General features: G+C 37.6%; 2 protein-coding genes, 1 long non-coding RNA gene and 1 pseudogene across 11 annotated transcripts; 2 read left to right on the plus strand and 2 right to left on the minus strand.

The window, feature by feature from the left end:
- Positions 1–146: 146 nt before the first annotated feature.
- On the minus strand, positions 147–583 carry LOC104715510 (uncharacterized). Its single transcript, XM_010432908.2, has one exon. It carries the CDS (start codon positions 551–553, stop codon positions 191–193), a length of 363 nt encoding a protein of 120 aa, XP_010431210.1. The 5' UTR covers positions 554–583; the 3' UTR covers positions 147–190.
- Positions 584–1,141: 558 nt separating this feature from the next.
- On the minus strand, positions 1,142–15,769 carry LOC104715511 (uncharacterized). 2 transcript variants are annotated; one of them, XM_087467812.1, is made up of 36 exons: positions 15,263–15,769; positions 15,067–15,160; positions 12,779–14,985; positions 12,284–12,398; positions 10,975–11,751; positions 10,642–10,891; positions 10,074–10,543; positions 9,824–9,950; positions 9,626–9,750; positions 8,847–9,478; positions 8,602–8,719; positions 8,398–8,514; positions 8,191–8,285; positions 7,739–7,881; positions 7,591–7,646; positions 7,268–7,481; positions 6,567–6,986; positions 6,218–6,495; positions 6,058–6,143; positions 5,903–5,989; positions 5,558–5,822; positions 5,067–5,465; positions 4,882–4,978; positions 4,406–4,725; positions 4,156–4,272; positions 3,904–4,071; positions 3,591–3,716; positions 3,404–3,493; positions 3,190–3,296; positions 2,955–3,103; positions 2,796–2,878; positions 2,626–2,721; positions 2,408–2,530; positions 2,041–2,124; positions 1,741–1,881; positions 1,142–1,592 (listed from the first exon to the last, which is right to left on the minus strand). In XM_087467812.1, exons 1-36 carry the CDS (start codon positions 15,541–15,543, stop codon positions 1,236–1,238), a joined length of 9,414 nt encoding a protein of 3,137 aa, XP_087323938.1. In that variant the 5' UTR covers positions 15,544–15,769; the 3' UTR covers positions 1,142–1,235. The 2 variants fall into 2 exon arrangements, with proteins under 2 accessions (XP_087323938.1, XP_087323939.1); XM_087467813.1 differs by lacking the exons at positions 1,142–1,592; positions 1,741–1,881; positions 2,041–2,124; ... (20 more) ...; positions 8,191–8,285; positions 8,398–8,514 and having other exon boundaries at positions 8,691–8,771.
- A 450-nt stretch (positions 15,770–16,219) lies between these two features.
- Positions 16,220–17,960, plus strand: LOC147938849 (uncharacterized). Of its 8 annotated transcripts, none has more exons than XR_015567393.1 (5): positions 16,336–16,785; positions 16,868–16,969; positions 17,226–17,351; positions 17,462–17,585; positions 17,723–17,960. It is a non-coding gene; the product is annotated as an uncharacterized LOC147938849 (long non-coding RNA). The 8 variants fall into 8 exon arrangements; XR_015567394.1 differs by having other exon boundaries at positions 16,399–16,785; positions 17,502–17,585; positions 17,690–17,960; XR_015567396.1 differs by having other exon boundaries at positions 16,399–16,762; positions 17,502–17,585; positions 17,690–17,960.
- A 692-nt stretch (positions 17,961–18,652) lies between these two features.
- LOC147938850 (putative F-box protein At1g57580 pseudogene) lies at positions 18,653–19,950 on the plus strand (annotated as a pseudogene).
- Positions 19,951–21,014: the final 1,064 nt, after the last annotated feature.

Genomic DNA, 21,014 nt, shown 5'->3' on the forward strand with positions numbered 1-21,014 from the left:
CATGGCATGCTACTTTGGTTTATTAACGATTGATTTGGTTCTTCTGCAAACATGTAAAAACTTTGGAATTCGAATAAACACAAAGACATTAGTTTCTTACAAATTTGTTAAACCCTTTTCTTACAAAAAAAACCCTAGTTTTATACTCTCTCCCATTGATGATGAAATCTTCGTAGTCCTCTCTCTTCCATTATTGACTTTTGTTTTGGAGAATGCCCTTCCAGTGATCAATGACGGACTGCGACTCGGAGCGGATTTTAGGGTTACCATTCTTGGAGAGGAATAGAAGAGTAGAAAAGCCGTCGGTCTTGGTGATAACCCGAGCGTTTAGAGGTAAGCTTCGTATCTGTCTAAGGATCTTAACGCATCGTATGGCTTCGGGAGAGACGATGTAAAACCCTTTGTCTCTTGCAACATGAGCGGCTCTTATGGCTGCGCTGATCAATTCTTCGAGTTCCTTCCTTCTTATCGTTCTCTTTTTTGTGCTTCTTCTCTTCACGTGATGATTGTTCTTGTTCACACATGGTGGTGCGAGATCATCGGAAAAAGTCATTGTTTTTAGAGTAAGAAAAACAAACGCAAAGTTAAGAGACTAGTCGGTGATTATTTAGAGAGAGAGCGAGAGAAAATAAGGAGAGACTAATGGAAATAATGTGGGAAGATGAGACTACTAGTTGATTATATAGAGAAAAGTTTTCCAAATTTGAGATGGAATGTCAATGTATCTAGGAAAAAGGAAATATAAGAAGACTAGGATTAAAGTATTTGCAAAACAGATCCCTATACTTATATAATGTGGTTTTTTGACATCGCCACATATTTCCTTTCTTTAATACTTATTAACTAAAACCAAAATAAATGATTGTTTGAAAAAAATATATATTCTAATCGACCAATTATATGTGTTCGCTTAGGGGCCAAGTTTAAAACCCCCATATACTGTACCTTTGCGTTTCCGACGAAACGAAAGCAGTGTCATCGTCCAATGTTAAGTCGCGTAATTGTGTGTTCAGAAGCAGAACAATGAAGCTTGAGAGTTTTGTCATGTCTTCAACGGTTCGACTAATTTAGTAGTTAAGACATAAAACTAAAATCAGACCCGCAAAAATACAATGTCGAAGAGGTGACTGATGCAGAGAAGAGGAAAACGTACGGAGATTTTTATTGCTTTTATTTATATAGTAATAATAATGGTTCTACTGTCGAAGAATATTTACAATTACAGAGGGAAGTGATTATTGTTCACTGCTTTTATCGAGGAAACTTAACAAAAACCCACTCACAATCCGGCGAGCTATTGGATTAGGAATTTGTCGGCACAAACGTCCGTCGATGTAAGCTACGATACCTGAAGCCACAAAATTCCCAATACCTGCTTTCCACATGAACTTCATTTTCTTCTTCTTCTGTTCATTCATTACCGGTACAATTGCACTACTGGAACCAGTGTCACTAGTCTCAGCATCTGCTTCTTCTTTCTTTGGCCTAAGACCTGTAATGGCCTTGGTGGCGTGCTGTTTCAGTATGCGAATTGCAAAGCTGACGAATAGATGTTCACACAATGTCATCAACGTTGGTCCGATCTTCCATTCCTGATCATATAGAGATATAAATTCACATGGCTCAGGGTCCATCAAAATCAAACTCAGATATCATATTGCTAATGGAATGGAATTATTATCAACCAAACACCCCCAAGTCGAATTTATGCTTATGCAGAGAAAAGGGATTTGAATAAACCTTGTCTCCATGGAGACGGCGACGAGGACGAGAGCTTGAGGGATCTCCTTTGAGTAATCCCCTGCTTTCGAGAAATTCTTTAACACGGTCTATCATCTCATCTATGAGAGAATTGCTTGGTGGGAGGTTTTTCAGGAAAACCTATAAGTGAACATGTTTGGTCAGTCACGGAAATATGGGGTTCATGATTTTTGGTTGGTATGAATATGTTTTAGATAAATTATGATACCGTTTACGTCCTTTCTTGGAATTGCATAGCAAAACTAAGTTAGAAAAATATTGTTTTGGCAATTTGTTTACCTGATCGTCAATGACTTTGACTCTGAGATACTCTTGTCTATACGTTGTATCCAACATAGCTTGAAGGTATCCTTCGATGTATAACTGCAAGGAGTTAATATGAGCATACACAACTAAATCTTGAAAGAATCTGTCACAATAGTTCTAAGAAATTGAAGATATTAGTAGATGTGACCGGAAGCTTATTTTTCCTAGGTTTTACAAGGATAAGGAAGCCGTCACATCCCTCAGTTATATAGAGAAAAATTCAGAGGGATGTCAGAATTTAAGAAGTTCTATGCGTCAGAATTTTCTCAGTTACTCTACTCTACTCTAATGCAAATATTTAATTTGAAAGTACAAGACAAGACAAGAAAGGAAATATCACCTCATCAATACCGGGATTACGATCAAGCTTAATTGTTCTATCAGGTCCACCTTCCATCAAAGCTGTTCCTATCACCGAAGGTTCCATTGCCAATTTAAGGATTCCATGGTGGAAACCGCTAACCTGCCAGAAGAGAGAAAAAATATATATATTTTTAAAACCATTGTGGTAATGAAATTTCAGCCTAACGGATCATAAGTAGATAGATGAGTCCTCACCAGTCCGTCAACACCTTTCATTTCTGCACCTCTCAGAACAGAGTCGGAGATTTCAGTGAGAGCAGCAAAGATGACATTGGATCCAGCTGTTCTTAGCTGCAATGGTATTTGCATAAGAGGTTGAATGAATAAACTAGGAATTTCACAGTGATATACTACACGGTACTTACAGTTTTCCCAAGATCGCCAAAGTAACGTCTTGTCCCTGACAATCCTTTGTTGTCTATAAATTTGCTGAGGAGTTTGAAGGTGCCTACAACAGATATAAGCGAATTATAATCCCAACTCAACTGGGACTTGATCCATACAGAATAATATCCATCACTTACCCACTGTCAAACCAGGGACATTGACCAAGCCTCGAGAAGGATCAAAAAAGGCATCAAGAGAGGATGATGCAAAATCATCGAACATGGATGCAAAAGCTGGCGGAAGCAACGGACTGCCCTTTGCAATGTAGATTGCTCTCATTGCATACCTAGGGAGCAATTATGCAAGTTCATAATATCTAAAAACAGAAGGCAGCTTACTTGGAACTTTTAGCATAAAAGCAAAAGATGGTACCATGAGTAATGTTTTACACATCGGAGAAGTAGTTCACGCACTGTTATCAAAGCATGAGTGACCAGTACACCATTTAGCTCTACAACCATATTTTTAATCTCTGGAACCTACAGAAAACGAAGTACCAGACAAGCATTAGCTCATAAGAAATGATGTGCATGTATACGCAAAACAGCAAATTTAAGAAAATGAAACGAAATTCTGATTCCCATACCTTAACCACACTATGCAGCAATGACCTCAGAGTTTCTTGAGATGAATTATAGCTCGAATATGAACTCCCAGGAAGAAAATTGGCAGTAATCTAATTGAAAAGAAGAGAAATAGTGATTTACTAATTTAAACACAACATAGAGTAGAATTTGAAAAAGAAGGAAATTAGTGCAAATGATAGAGCAAACCTTAATTGGGTGAATTTCAAAATGATCAAAATAATATTGGCTACTTTGCGTATTTGTACTGAGAGATGATCTCCAAAATGCCACAATTCTCATTAAAGTCTCTTCATCTAGGTTCAAATTGACTGGCTGCATCATACGACGTAAGAATATTATATCCAATAGCATAAGCAGGCATAGTTGCCAATAAAATCAATACATAAAGACTCAGAAGCTGACTCTCTCTTTTAAATATCTCTGCTCATTATTTTAGACAGTGTTAGGAGAAAAGGGTACGGAGAATTTTGAGAAGAGTGACACAGTAATTGCCTGGTACCTGTAAGATTATTGAGGAGTGCTTGACTTGTGTGACACTGGAACCACTTGATACTAGAACGAAAACAACTTTGAATAGACAATCATTTGCGTCACTTGACCTTGATTGATGCTGACGAAGCATGGCTGCAAAGGGCGCGCCTTCCCATTTGTAATCGACATTCAGAGCCTGCAGCATCCAGAGACAAAATTCCTGTCTTATTTCTACAACCAGAAAGCCAAGCCAACCTTTTGCACGTCATAAAAAGAATACCTCTATACATAATTGGTTAAAGTTCTGTTGGTCAGTGAACATGGAATGTAGACCAACATTGTCAAGTCTTGCCACTAGGATCGGAGAATAAGAGACGACGGTTTTCTCCTCTGCATTCTACATAAATATTTTAACGCAAAATCAAGTTTAGGAGGCCAAAAAAAAAATTGCTTGATGCAAACAAATGCTGGATATAATACAAATATGGGTTATTCGGAATTGAATTTGAGGAAGTACAATACAGACTTACTTGCTTCACTTTTTCAAGTAAGTGAATTCCTAAATGGGTTACTCGGAATTGAATTTTCGAACGAGAATGGAATACTGAGTCTCCTTTAAGGCTTTCTGAAACTTCACAAATGCGAATGACTCGAGTCAGACCATCTGCATAGACTTCATATCCGACCTTTACCATCGGTATGCTACTCAATTCCTCGTCAACCGTTTTATGGCCTTTGGTCTTTTTTTTCATCATTAAGTGTGAGGCTATGCTTCTGTGCTGAGTTGCCTTGAAAAGGGGTTTCCATGGACGGACCTTATCTAAGCTGACTTCGCGCAGAGGTATCATGCCTGCAAAAATAAAGTTCCAGCTTTTTGGTCAATAAGATACTTATGCGTGCTCATTAGATAGATAACATGGAATAAACTGTCGAATTTTGATGTTCCTAGTAGATCTAAAAGGCTGATGGTTTTTAGGCAGGAACATTGTGGGAAGCCAACTATTACCATCTACTATAACTACAAGCTTGTGAGGAAGGGTCATATCATCCCATGCATAATCAGCCCCACTTCTAGGTCCAAGTACTTCAATCTCTGGTGAATCCTGCGATTGTTAAGAAACAAGCCGTGAATGATGCACAGAAATTCAAAAACACAAATGTAGCGATGACAATCAGTAGAAGATGACGAACCTTTTGGTAGTACGTGAGAGATGCAGAATGCAAGAAATTCTCAATTCGATATGGTGGTGGAGTCTTTGGTGGTTTTTGGAAGTGCACAGCAAGAGTTGAACCTTCTTCCGTCACATTAACAGATGCAAATTCAATTGCACCTCTGCCTGCTTCACCTGACTGCTTTCTGAACTTAAGGAAAAAACATCCAATTGAAGTGATGCATAATGGGCCTGACCAATTCCAGTTTGCTTTGTTCAACCGAAACTGAATGAATATCAACGGATTTGCATTGTCACTTCCGTGTTTTCTGATAAAATTTTCGAACAGATTGAGTTCTTTCTTCTGGGTAGTTTCTTCCTGCAATACTAAGGCTGCTCTCTGCTTACTTTTGATGGTAATTACGCCTACAGAGTCATCCTTCCCAGAAAGAAAGAGAAGTGATAGAAAGAAAAGTAAATAAATCATGTCCCTGATAGAAGTAAATAAATAGATAGGGACACAAAACGTACCTGAAAATAGCGTTGGCGGATGTTGATGGTCTCTTCTGATTCATTGATTACAAGATGTCTCGGAACAAAAGTCACAATCCGTGATGGAACAAGCATTTTACTTGAGATTGATCTAACTGACAACCCAAACCTTGTAATAAACTGAAACCCAGACTCATTTTTTGTTCCCAAACTAATTTCTGTAAGTCCTGATAAAGCATCCAGATCCAACACTGCTTCAGTTGCCCCATGACCATCAGCCAATATGACAGAAACCTTGCGAGATCTGGCCAAACAAGATGTGTTTAATTTATTTAAAAAATATATAGGGTGAAAATATCTATTTACTGAGCACGGATAGCATACCTTAAAAACCACGACCCCTGTGACTTTGGGGGCAAATACAATCCAAACTCAGGGGGGACAATGTGATCAAGTTTCTCCATATCTTCCCTGCATTGTTTACTTCAAATGTAAATAGCCATTACCAACTTTAAGGATTTTATATACTTGTAATGTACCTGGATAGAGGCTTTTGATCAGGAGGAAAGAAGAACAAGGTGCATTCTGAGTCGTTTTTAAGAATGTACGATGTGAAAACAGCTGCCTGCGCCAACCAGAAAGAGTTTTAATAAGAAAAGGCAACCAGGAAGGAAATAAATTTCAAGATCAAAGCACGACCTCCAGTATGCCTCTTTTCCCTAGAGACAATCTCAAGGAAGCACAATATTTTCCACCCGAAAAATCAAGATCAACATCCAAACATTCTGCATTATTCTTCTGCTTCTGTAACTTCTTAACCCACTGACCACTATTGACTGGTTTGCAACTCGCTTGGGAAGTAGTGAGCGTAACTCTAAAGTATATCATGTCAGGATTAGCATAGAAATCCATAGTTTTCCCACTCTGTATAGTTGCATGCTTGCCAATGTTGTGTCTCTCCATCGAGGTGAACTGATCTGCAAGCGAGAGTAAAAATGTAAAGGCAGAAATACAGGTCACCAAAAAGAACATACTTTTCTGCAATTACCAGTCTCTGTCAAGAAAATGGCTGCTTCGGAGGACAAAAGGTTGGACACCTGCACGGTGGGCAAAAGAAATATTTCCTTCTGCTCTCGCAATGCAATACATGCTTTCTGTTTCTCAAGCACATCAGAGGATGCATCAGGCCGTATGATCGGTACTTCCCTCCGAATGCAATGGATCAGAAAATGCACTTTACCAACACACTGACTTTTAGATGTGACAGAGCAATATGTAGTAGTCAAGGAGACCTTCACTGATTCGATAGATAATGCCCTTTTAACTCCGTAACTTAATTTATCGAAGATTCCTGTTAGGCGTACCGCCTTGCCTCCTTCAAGCTCTTCTGACCATTCACTTGCCAGTGACTTCTCACCCTCAAACAAAGTTTCCAAAGATTCAGGTCTAAACGACAGTGAGAAATTACCTGCCATTTAGTTCGCGAAATCAATCAGTACACCAATAAGAAAGTAAGAATATTTAACTGTGGTTGATCATCCTTGTACGTTAAGAGAAACTACACTATTGATATTATCCCTAGAACTAATGTAGAGAAATACTGGGACTTACAGTCATTATATACGAAAAAAGACAAACAGATGGAAACCTAGTTGCATACGTTATCGTGATGAGGGGCAATTTCAACATTTCTCGAAAGTTTCAAGTTATGAATATTGTAAGAAACCAAAAGCCTCTATCCAAACATACCAACAGCTAAGGATGTCAACGCCTTCTTCAAATCTCCTGATAAGCTTATGGCATTAAATGCTCCGACTGAATCATCAATTGAACCACCAGGCTTCAGAGGTACAGAAGCAAACTCGTCTCTCTTCTGTTTAGATCGTTGAAAACGTATCTCCATTGGAAGACTGGTCTCATTATGAATCCTTGTCAAAGGAGAAACTGAGATTGATAAACCATCCTACGAGGTGTAACAAATGCAAAAAGTTAAGGCAAAAGTTGCATCGTCAAGCCCACTGGTCGATACTTGATGATATTAGAGAAAACCTTGAGAATCAGCTATGACATACCTCAAATCCCTTCTTAATATCAACAACAACAAACGGTCCAGGATGACTCCTCGAATCTATAAAACATATAAAATTCAGCAGTAGCTACAACATATGCTTATTCAGGTGGTGAATGCATGAACATATAGAAGGTTTGAAGTCAAAGTACCTAGAAGTGATACTATCCTTGTTCTCCAAGCTAGTGTTCTTGCTTCTAACAAAGAAACGTTGATGGAAGAGGTTAGGAACTTTCCAGAAGATAGCTGGACCGCAGCCACTGGAGAAGCTTCTGGTTGATTGTTCATTGAATGCCTTTAAAAGATATTACACATTATTAAGGATCTGCCACCTACTTTTATATGCAAATTAACTAGACAGTAGTGAACGTCTTTCTCCATTCTCAATTAATTCAAAGGATTATTCTTACTTTAGTACTTTTTGTTGTGCACCTTATGGGTAAAAAGAAGTATGCAATATACTAATCGGGAACATAGGAAATAAAACTATTTTAGCAATCTACTCAATAGAGTGCCAAAGACTGCCAGCATTCATCTCGAAGCATGAACACATGCATCTTCTTGTTGCAGAATAAAACAAGGCATTAAGGGACCACGAAGTTACCGAAGAAAAATCGAAGCAGTCTGCTTCCTACCAACTGTGGCAGTCTGCTTCTCATTGAAACGGCAAATAAGGTCAAGGCCAGAGAGGTTTTCTACCTGAAAAAGCCAAAAAAAAAAAATCATGTTTTCGTAATAGTAGAGGTGTAATATCACAGAAAAAAGCATGAAAATTATAAAACCATTGAACAGAAATCAAGGAAATGATAACCTTGCAACAATTGGAAAGAATAGAGGATGTTTTCACAGAAAATGGACCAGCAACCTCCAGTTTTCCAAGCACAAAAAGGAGCATATCCAACGACAGCTCCGTTACAAAGAACTCCAACTGCACATGCGAGGGAAAAATATGCAACGAGTACGAGTTATATAGCCCTAAGACTTCATGAACAATTAATTAAAAAACTTTACGTACCCTTCCAACTCTGCAATAAATATGGGTAGGTACTTTGTGCATAGTATTTCTAAGATCCTTAGTCTGAAAAGTTGAACGGTAGAAGGCACTAACTTCAACTGGATGAATTAATTCTCGCCTATTCCACCAGAGTAATAGGAAGAAAAAATAAACAGTTGCTGGATGGAATTCTATATAGGCGAGAAAAATGCATAATCAGGGATAGCATACACATCTTAAGAACCCAGGGAAAGAAATTTTCTTACCATTGGTTTGTTTGAGCATCAAAGTACAGCACTAGTATGTTTAATGTGCTCATAATCCTGGCCTTAGAAGATAGCATTTGTACAGTGAGCTGAGTGATATTGATTGAACCACGAAAAAGGGGAAATCTGTCCCTTGTTTCTGAGAGTTCATGGACAATGGTCAGAGATAGCCCATCAATTGTGATGGTAATAGAAGGGGGGAAAGAGTCCACCATGGATTGCGTTTCAGACTCATGGATCTCAGAGGAAACCGCAGGTGTAATATTCCGAGTCGCCAAACTTTCACTAAACACTTTAAACTTGAATGGACTTCCTGGCTTCCGGACAAATTCTGGAAAACCATCAATAAATGCAACAGCTGAATCACTCTTCTTGTTGACAAGGTAAAATCTATCTTTGACCAATTTACGGTAGGTCTCCCAGTCAATGTCACCCTTATAATTTTCAGATTCGTCAAAAGATGCTCGAAAGAGTGCTGGTGCATTGTCGTAAAGTCCAGAGACGTTCACAAGGTCTGAGCTTGAATGATAGTTTAACCGTAATGGTTCTCCTTTATTGTTTTTAGCATACAAAGACGTCAAGGAAAACCATAAGGTAGATGAATTCCATCCTTGATGGCGGTGGTAGCTGACCTGCACATTGAACTCAAGTTTTAGGGATACCATCTCAGTAAAAAGCAGGGTCAAGACAAAAAGGTAGCTGGCCTGATTTTATTCTGAAAACTAAAGAATACTATTTACTTTCTCTGTTCTTGTTGTTCTAATACTGTATGTACATACCCTGAAAAGAGCTCTTTCTCCGACAAGAGAATAATGAAGGGTACCAGTCACAACACACTTGTCCCCCCTTTCTTCCACTGAGAAGAACATATGTTGGTTTGTATCTTGAATAGCAACAATGGCTCCTATACATATATCAATTTTTCATTAGAAGAAGGATCACAAGTTTTAAGCTAAAATATTAATATACCTACGTACCATCGGGAACTACAGACTCAAAACTTCTTTCAGATTCGCTGTTGGACGAAGAAGGCCTTTCTAAAGAAGCATGTGTGCTTTCTCCTCCAGGTAACGCAGCAAATGATGAAAGCATAGAAAGTACCATCTGACATAAAAGCACATAATAGGCCAACAATCATAACTATTTGCAACTATAGTAAATGTGTAGACATAAGGCGAATTTGAAAACCGTTTACATATGTGTTGCAAACATGATAACTATACCAACCTGCAATTCTGACAGAGAAATGGAAATATCGAATCCCAGAACAGAACAACCGCCGACCCATGCCTGACTAAACTGGTGACCGGTATTTTCTCGCTTCTTCACAGACGCAGAGGCACGTAGGTCTTCCAAAATATAGTTTTTATTACGAGAGTGAAATTCTTCCTGTAAATTGCTGTTTGCAGAAAATTCTCTTTGAGAACCAAAATCTGCTGAAACACTTGTGCTACCACCTGAACTGATTACATCGTTTTGCTGAAATGATGTTTCAAGAGGAGCACCAGACAGAGAAGAAGAAGATTCACTAAATGCTGGAGAAGAAAATTGCGTGATATCTATGTCCCTTTCCACGCTCTCAAGAATCTTAGAAAGAACTGATAGCCGAGAAACCTCACAAAGGAACTTCTGTTCTCCGCTTGACGAATCAAGGGAACTGTGGAGAGTGATCTCCAGAACAATTTCCCTTATACCTCCTGCAAAATAAAGCAATTATAATTTCTTCTTCCAAACGCCAATTATGAATTTATGTAGCAAAAATGTTGTGCAGGTGGAAAAAGATAGTACGACTTACCATATTCATCATCACAGACAAATCCCAGTGCAAACTGGGTGACATCTATAGAAGATGCTTCTACGGGGAACCAGTTTTCTTGTTGAGAGGGAATACTAATTTCACTGACACCTGAATTAGCTTCGAATTTCTCAAGACTTGGTGCAGCATTCTGAATCACTGACACCTTACTCGAAATGAAATAAAGGTACGTGGAGTAACCATGAATTAACCCTATCAAGGCCTTTGGTTCAAGGACAAAAAGACCACCCTGCCAGCAACATCACGAGTTACTTCACACACGATATAGAGCTAGTCAATATGTATATAAAGCTAGTAGTGTTTATTATTTACCTCAACAATACAGGAGAGTGACTGAAATTTTCTCCCAATAGATACCGATGCTACAAACTTACTTGACCGACGGATTTCCACCAAAACATTTTTTGTTGAGCCTCTAACTACAAGTAAGTCGGTCAATGCTAAAGTGACGTGTATCCAACGGGTCAAGTTGGATGGTAAAGAGATTGAAGCAGAGTCTGACGTGCTCGCTTCTCTCTGAACCTGAACATTGTTTCTAGAAGGTTCATTTGCGGTTGATGCATTTCCTGTAGAATCACCAGCCATACAACTGACGTCCCCTAGTGCTGATGGACTTAAACAATCCATAAACACACTCAATAGGCAACTAGAAAGACATGCTTCAAACAAAATATCATGTGACCTGAACAGCAAAGATTCTGTGATAAAGTTGCCAGAACTCTTCCATATATTACCCTTATATCTGAAGAGAATTGATCGGAGTTCACACAAATCAACATTGACTAAAAACTTATCTTCTTCACAAGATAATTCAACGCATGCTTCCTGGACAGATGACCAGATTTTAGAATTATCTAGCTCCATTAGCTTCTCAAATTTGTCATCTACTGCAGGAACATCAAATATCACATCTATATCCTTCAGCTTAATGCTCGCTTTAACTACAAAAGGAGTTCTGCAGAAATTCCTTTCGGTCTCATGTTCCACATTCACTGCATCAGACCTGAGAAATTCTTGCCCCAATGAATGACCCGCAGAGCCTAAGCCCCTCAAACCATGTGAAAGCCCAGTAACTAAGCTTAGAAGCATCTGGTACAAAATAAGAAAACTTACTTGAATGTTTGTGCATAACCTAAAAGGTAAATTAGGATCTTAATGCTATTCATATGTTAGGCTCAGATCTTAAACTATAAAAAGCACAAGGAAATGGTCATTTAGAATGAGGAACTCATAAGTACTTAAGGAAATCCGCATCTTTTCTATCATCATAAATAGAAATCCTTTAGGCATCTTGATAATATCGGTTAGCAACAACTCTATATCTAAAATTTAATTACTTGGGATAGAAGAGTACTTTACTATGGAGAATCTATAGTCAAGTATTCCACTGACAAAGATTAATGCCATGAAATCATGTAAGCAAGGACAAAAGGCAAACATTTTAAAAGAGACATGTTAATCATGCTGCCGAGTATCTGAACGTTTAGATTAGCTTACCAAAACACATATTAACTCATACAATCAGCAAAGAAGCGAGAAGAGACATAGGAAACTATTTTTCAAAATACTACGCATATTTGTAGACATAAATAGTGAAAACTGCCAAGAAAGCCTCTCTTACCTGAAAGTAAGCATCTAGGTTATCCGATTTTGATACAATAGTCAGTCCCAGCACCAACACATCCAAACCAGTTGAGAAACCCGTTATAGCTTCGTTAAAGGAATAAACATGCTCTCTGCAATAGATTGCAGTTCTCTCAGTATTATATGGAATTTCACAAAACGTAAGTGGTACAATAGTAAGTCTCCTTTCTATGATATAGCGTCACTGGAGTTTGGAAACATCTTATGGACATACACTAACTAGTTCAACGAATCACCTAAGATCAGTCCTATAAGTTGGGAAGGAGATGCAGCTAAGAATCAATCTTCAGCGATAAATTATGGGGTCGAACAGTTCGCATATGACATTAGAACGAAAACAATGTTTAGCTTAGTATAACACATATGTAGCAATATAAGGCAATTAACTGATGTCAAGAAAAAGAAATAAAAAAGGCAATCAGTTACCCAATAATTAAAAGAAATTAATCTGATATAAGAAGAAATCCCACACCTTAAGGATGAAAAGCAGATAGTTACGGGTCTCAGTACAAAAACTTGACTCCAGTTCTTTTCTGCCATTTTGCAGAAAGAACAATCAACACCAGAAAACCCTAGGTGTGAGGACAGCGAGTTCCATCCTTGAGAAACATATTTTTCATAACTTGGAACCACCGTTTCACTCAGCCCCACCTCCTGAAGCAAAGGCCTATCTGTTCTTGAGTTATCAGGCCCTTGAAACATCCTTAATGGCGCTAAGTCAGATTTTGAAGTCGGCCAGACAACAAACTCAATATCATGGAAATCAAATAATAGAAGATCTTTCTTCCCAACCAAATTATCCACTTGTTTAGCCTTCTCAACTAACAGTTTGACCTGGGGGCCACCAACATGTATGCCAACCTGAATCTGTCTCTCTGGATGAACTCTATGCAAAGACAGTTCAATATTGCCTCTGTAGATCCCATATGCGTCATAACTAGCCATTTCAGGATCAACCCCACCAGTTACTAAAGAACTAGAATGCACCCCTCCAGTATATTCGTCTATATTCTGGGCCCATTCAGTCTGCCAAATTAGCAAAGCCATTGAAAATAACGATGAATATTCTAAAACAATATCCATCTTTCCCAATACCACGCTGCATTTCCAGAACTCGGAATCTTGGTTACCAACATCCTCATATGCCATGCAGCTATTAATATCAACGAGTAGACAAGGGTTATCAGAAATTGTAAAAGTACTGTTATCCAACTTCAAGCAATTGCTGTTCCAGTTCAACCACATTTCTCTTAAAAGATTCTGTAGACGCAGAATACCTTCATGTTGATCATTGCCATCATTGTTAACTGTTCCGGTTATGCGCTGTGCTGGGTCCATGTCTAGAACAATTCTCACATCTTCACGCATGTGCTTCTTATTTCCTTCAGAAGAACTACTGGGATCTTTCGTAGATTTCATGAAACGACTGGCATTATTAAAACTAGAGGACTCAACCTTCAGTTTCCTACAGGAAGCAGACAAACACTGAGTAAAACAGCCAACATTAGACATTACCAAAAACTCATCAACCGAAAGGCAAAGCATGACAACGTTTGAGTCCATGTGTTCAGTCCCGTCTTTTGTTGTCATAAAATTTGAAATCATTTTCTCTGGATAAACTGAGACTGAAAGTTTCCCAAGATTTACAACTGCATGAAAATCAAGGGATAGCCGCTCGGAATCATCTTCATTGTTCCTATCAGTTTGTAGTTCTTGGGTCAGCAGTTTGTTTAACCAGAGACAGCAGGCTACAGACAAGAACGTTCTACTTATAAGTCTCCAGATATAAGCTAAAACCCATGTGATCTTAGACAAACAATTGAAGTGGCCGTAAGGGGAAGATTCCTCATAAATATCATCAACATTCTGAGAATTCAGACGTGTTCTGTATCTGGCTACTCTCCGCGCCCGTGCAATAGCTTCGGCAGGGAGTTCTTTCTCAATATTACATATCATCTCCCATTTACGTCTTGCAGTTCCAAAATGTCTTTTGTTTTCTGAAAATTTCCAAAGCAATGATTTCTCTGGGATTTTCCTGGAGTACCCAGCTAAAGATAGCAAATACTCGTAAGCATTCACGTATCGCAGCCAGAGGATAACAGCACTAACTACATTCTGAAAAGTGTGAGGTGAAATCATCAAGCCAGTTCTGCGAGCAGCTACTTTCCAAAGACGACGTCCATCTCTGACAGAATTGCTATCTTTGGATGATAAATTTGCCAGTCCCATTAAAACCGGAAGATCAGTGGGTCTAAACGAAAAGCTTAACTCTGGAATGCGGACAATCAGATCAACAAGTTGAAGATTATGCAGCGTAATCAGCATGAAAAGGCTGTCAAATGCACAAAGTTCCACGCTATCGTTATTCCGCTTATATCCAATCTTAAAACTGTCGCAACTCAGTGTCGACGAACTACGTCTCAAAGGAAACAAAACTGCAGCAGCTGAACTCCTAACTAAACCAAGATTCCCCAAATTCTCAGAATCACTCCTCAACTCATGGATTTCCAGAACACAACTCAAGTCACTTGAACCCGGTAAACAAAATTGAACATTAATCCCATGTATCTCGATACGTAAATGCCTGAGAAGAAGATTCGAGAAAGAAGTCTTGAGCTTACTTATCTGAGAAGTGCTACGACCCAGCATCTTCTCCAAAATGTCATGTAAGACACATCCCTGCAATTGGCATTACACCCAAACACAAATAAGATCAACAACCAAATCAATCCCAGCGTTAATGAAGATTAGTTAGATTACCTCGGGATCAATAGACGATAGAACTTTCTTTATCTCGTTTGCTACTGTATCACTTAATGCTCGCTTCCTCCTCGAGCTTCCTTCCTCCGTTCCTCTTTAATTAAAAAAAACGCAGAATCCGATGAAACCCTAACGAACTATAGAATCCGAAACGCAATTTTACAAAAACAACAATTGAGCAGTGGGATTAAGTTACCTGGCGGACAATTTGACATTGACACCGCGAATTTCGATTTTAACCGCCGGAGCTGACCAAACGGAAAACTGAATAACCAAGTGGTCGACAGTGAATTTCTCGAATGGATAATTCGATCCATCGAGGAGATGATTAAGCTGAGAAACATCGAATCGAAAATTCCGAACGGTGATGAGAGTATCAGTAAACCCTAATTCGACTTGAAGGTCAGGTTCATCCCGAGAAAAAGGGAGCAACAGAGTACGAAGTCTCCGTCGAACCCAATTGCGAAGGAACGTCATGCGAATTTTTTTAGTGTGTGGTGTGATCGAACGATTTCGCCATTAAACGAGCTGGAAGAAAGAAAACGGTTAATATGAGATTGAGAGGCTTAGGCTTCCTTATCAGGGCAGAGCGGGAAAGCAAGAGGACAAAGACGAAGTGACGAGAACGAAGCCTTGTGGACGCGTGTCAGTCTCTTCCTTCAGTTGCAGGCGATGGAGCTTCTTCTTTTGCCGTTTCTTTCTTAGAGAACGAGACTACCTGTTGTTTTGTTTTTGTTAAAGAGACTACCTGTTGTTCTTTTTTGTTAAAGAGACTACGACGACTACTACTACTACCTGTTGTTTCCTAGAGGATATTGCTATAACTTACACGAACCATGAAAAGATTAGGAAGTTAGATGTATGTCGACATCACGTAGTTTTTGTTTTGGTAACAATGTTAAGTTATAATATACTGTAGTTTTGATGTTGATCTATATGGCGATATCACCTAGTTTGTGGTAGCAATGTTAAGTGTATATTTTTTTATTATAAAAACATTAGTTATTATTTATCGCTGTCGCCTTGATCTGCTGACAAGAGCGTAAAGGATTGGTCTTCATGAGGAATCTCTTTTAGTTACTTGGTTTTGAGTGTTCCAGCCGTAAGTGATAATGTTCTACTCCTCTTTTTGTATTGTAGGTTCTTAGAGCAAGTTTATCGGTAAGCTCTTAGTGGAGTTTTAAGGATTTTGAATCAAAAAAATAAATCAGAAGTAAAAAAAAAACTTAAGGGAACCCCTTATATAGTATACCGCTTTATGTTCTAAGAGACGCTACGTGTCTTAATCTTGTTGGTCGAACTAAATAATACAAAAGAAAAAAAAAATTCTCTACACTCGATTTGTTTTCCTCTCTCTCTTTCTCTGCGATTGAATACAACGAAGAAATTTGGAATCAGAAGAAGGGTTTGGAATCGAAGGATACTTGAATCAGAGGAGACTGGGTCGGAGGAGATGCATAGCGGAGGAGATTGACTGCGGAGGCCAATCGCGATAGATTGAATCATCGTTTCTTCCCCTCTCACTCTCTCTCGAATCTCTCCGATTTTACAATCGGAAAAGAGCCGTCTCACAATCGATTGGAAACGAGAGGAGATTGAATCAATTGGAATCGGAGGTGACTGAGTTGGAGGAGATTGAATCATATGATAAGAGTTCCATGGCCATACCAGTGGGGAGCACCATCATTTGATGCCGGTGAAGCCTTTGCCATGATGATGGTTTCTTTTGTTGCTCTTGTTGAAGTTTGTTTCACCGTGTAAATTAGATTACATAAATATTAGATTTTATGTTTTGCCTCAGGGCGAGCAATTGCTCAATTTATCTAAGGTTGTGCCTCAACTATGTTGATTTCTCGTTTAGGGAGTTGCAATTTGTCTAAGGCTGTGCCTCAATTTATCTAAGGTTGTGCCTCAACCATCTTCACGCACAATCCATTTATTTCATCTTTGTGTTTATTGTCTTGTTTGGTATACCGTATACATACAGCCACAATGCTTTGCACGTAATGTGTTTCTCACCTTCTAAAGATTATAGAAACTGTGAATTAAGTGCCTTGATTTCGATACTGGTGATTTTCATTTTAATTTGTTTACGTTCCCTATGATTACCAACTTGTTCAAAAAACTTCTCTAACACTCTGGTTTATATTTTCTTGCAGGCTGTGTGGTGACTATAATATAAAAGGTACATATGGTGTCTTCAACTTGTTCTGTGATTTCAGGTTTTCAACAGCTGATTCAAACAAATGAACAAAGGAGTTAATGAGTGACGAATCAGAATTAAGGTTGGTTTATTTGTTACTTACTACTAAACTTGTTTCGTTGAGCTCTGTATAAGGCTTAACAAATTGGTAGAGGGACTTTCACACCTCTTGCTCCTTTTTTGTTTGCTTAGCTTCTGGTTCATATCTGTTCCTCTTGTACATTTTCTTAAGTTGGATTTCACATAGAGCGACTTAGAGGATGAAGAAGATGGAAGAAATTCTGATAACAACAAAGAAGGAGCCATACACTTTAAGGTACTCTTGTTTTCTTCTTTTGCATATATGTTCCTCTTCAAGTATGATGTTATTGGTTTATTTTGCTGCTGGCTTGGATTGGTCACTGTTTAATTTTGTTGCAGGCTTGTCTTGGTCACCGTTTGTTTTTGCTGCAGGCTTGGCTTGGTCACATTTTAATCTCGGGTCTGATTGGTCGCTGTTTGATTTTTCTGCATGCTTGGCTTTTCCTAGCTAAAAAATAATCGATGGCAACATGATTGTATAATTTAAGAGTACATTGTTCTTGTTCTATTTATCTTGTAGTAATATCCTTTGGTATGCTTGACAAATTTGATTTTATTTGGCCATGAATGATTAATTGTACTTCTAAATTGCAATTAATCATTTTCCCCATTTATGAATTGCACTAATGTGTATTAATGTTTTTATTCTGTTTTCTATGTTTGAAAATTAATTAAAATACAATATTTTCTAATTTTATAAAATCTAAAATGTTTACACATTTATACCTTTTATTCTATTTAACATTTTAAAATTTTAAAAAACAATATTTTCAAAAATAAGAGATCCAAAATAAGAACCTACCAATAAAAGAGAAAATTTTATCTAAGAGATCATGGTTTCTTATATTCCAAACAGTACACAATTAATTCATAAAAAATTTAAGAACTCCCCTTATATGAACCCCCCAATAAACTTGCTCTTAGGTTCGATCCCTTGTATGATCCGGAACAGGCTGCCAAGAGTTCTTGGACTGTTTATCAATGGTATATTGGTATGTGTCTTAAAAAAGAAAAAAAAAATGTAGATTCATATATTTAACGCACTTCATGCATTAATTAAGTTAATTTAATTACTATTTTTTGTCTTTTACTTTTTCGACTTACTTTAACAATTTCTTTTTTCCAATAATAAAAACTACTAAACCATTCCTTTAATTATTTATATCTTGGAAATTGCAATTAATCCTAAGCAAAACCCCTAATTTCTCCGATCATGGACAGCTTACCTTTGCATCTCCTCAACCAGCAGTGCCGGCTTAACTAGGTGGGCAGGCAGTGCGACCGCCCCGGGAGCATATACGTATGAGAAAAGGGGTAAAAAAAAAGTTTGTAAGTTAAAAGAGGCACAAAAAATAAACTTTGTAAGTTAAAGGGGCACAAAAAAAAATTTGTAAGCTAGAAAGGGGCAAAAAAAACAATTATATGAACCAAAGAGAACCAAAAAATTATTAGTAAGATTTTCTATAGATTAAGGGGCATTTATTTTTTAGTTTGCCCAGGGGCATGTAATATGTTTAAGCCAGCACTGTCAACCAGATTCTCTTAGTGGATCTCAAATCTGTGGTGATGATGGGATGTACAAATAGATCTCTCCAATCACACATATCCGAGGACCCGTATTTTAAATCAGAATACTTTTCTCTGCTCTGGCCTTCTTCTACTCTCCGTTGAGGGTGTTAATGGTGTGTGCGTTGCAAATCCTATCACAAAAAAGTTTCGATTCTTGAATCAACCCAAGTCAAGGTGTTTGCCTTGTCCTCTACCAACTGCTCGGCGAGACTCACTGATGTACATTGGGTTAGCGGTTGATCAAACTGATCGAAACACTCAAAGTTTTAAAGTTGTCTGCATAATTGAGTTGAAAAACTTGGACGAAACGACCTATAGATTCGAGATTAACGCAGGAGATTCATGGAAATTTTCGGAAACAAAGATTACTTGCAGTACAAGCGATCTCGACAACCGTATGAGAAAACCTGTTTTACTTGAACGGATCTCTTCACTGGCTACGAAACGATGGAAGCATCTTTGCTTTCAACCCGGAAACAGAGCAAGCAAGACTAATCCCGACCAGATTCCCCAAGGAACTGAGTTCGAAAACCTTGTTCGCTGCTGACAACAAGAGCCTAACTTTTATATCGGCCACAGAGGAAGTGATTTACGTTTATTCCCTCGAGAATATTCTCACTGATCCCAAGTGGGTTCTCGGGAGTCGGATCCGGAACGGAGTGCTGGACGAAAAGAGGCTGATTCGTTGGAACGTGGAAGCTTACGACGGCATATGTTTAGTGTTGAGGGAGGAGACTAAGAATGACTACGACAACTCTAGCGCACGAATGCTTCATGGGTACGACTTGAGAACTAACAGCTGGGGGCTCATGGGTTCGATAATAGTGTGGTGCAATGCAATTCTAGACTTTTTTCAGTTTGCACCGTCGTCATCTTATGTGATAGGACTTCAGGAGTAAGAGGATATGATACGGGCTTGTGATCGAAGTATCTCCTCTGTAAGATCAATTATGAGACTGGTGAGTGATGGAATTTTATCAGAAAAAAGGGGAAAACAATTTTGGGAAACATCGATAGGTCGAAGAAGATAAAAGGAAACCAATACTGTTTGAGAAAGTGAAGCCTCCGTCAAAGTTTTCGGACGTGGGAAATTCCAACACCAAAAAAAAGTTTTCGGACGTGGGAAATTCCAACAGCAACAGAAGAAGAAGAGTGGAGTCAACATGTGTCTTTTAGTCAATGAACATGTGCTAGTGCTTTTATAAGTTTTTTCTCTCTTTGTTCACTACGTTTAATATGTATGTGCTAGTTTTTAATTTGAAGTTATTAAACACTTTGCACAAGATCTCTCAAATATCTAAAACTTCAACATATATAACGACATCTAACACATCATGCTTTGAATTCTTTAACCAAAACAAAAAAAAAACTATACTATGAATCAATAAAGCATGACGAAACCTAAAGATGTTCACATGTGTGTCTACATTCAAAAAAAAAAATTAAATCAAAATTTTCATAATATATGTTTCTTCTGCTAAAACAGTACAGAAGATGTACTTTGTAAATTAATGAAAAAGTGTATATTATAAATTTTCCCTTTTCTCTTATTAATTTAGATTTGATTGATTTGTCATGCATGAAATATGTAATCAAACCTACTACAGTAAAACTTCTATTAATTATTAATAATGTTGAGACCATGACATTTTATTAATTTATAGTGATATTAGATAAATTAATAATTATTACTTTACAGTGTAAATTATTAATTTATATATATATATATATATATATATTTGATTGTTTAAAGTTTTTAAAATTATAAATTGAGATAATTTTAGGAAAATAAAATTAAACTTTCGAATATTGTAAATATTATGGTTTTGGAATTAAATTTATAATATCTAGAAAATATTGTTGATAATAAATTACAAATGTTATAGACAAATTCACTTATACATATGCATACATTCAAATTTATGAATATAATATCAATTGTCGTATTTTAATAGTTTGTAACTATCAAAATATAAATGATGCATATCTAGAAATTGAATTTTTTAAAAATTAGCTATTTTTATGATATGTTATACAGTTTTTTATATCATTATATCTTGAAAATACAACATAACAATTGTTTTATAAATATGAG

This window comes from Camelina sativa, chromosome 9 (genome assembly GCF_030686135.1).
Source record: "Camelina sativa cultivar CO46 ecotype springtype chromosome 9, ASM3068613v1".
In the NCBI taxonomy this organism is placed as follows: domain Eukaryota; kingdom Viridiplantae; phylum Streptophyta; class Magnoliopsida; order Brassicales; family Brassicaceae; genus Camelina; species Camelina sativa.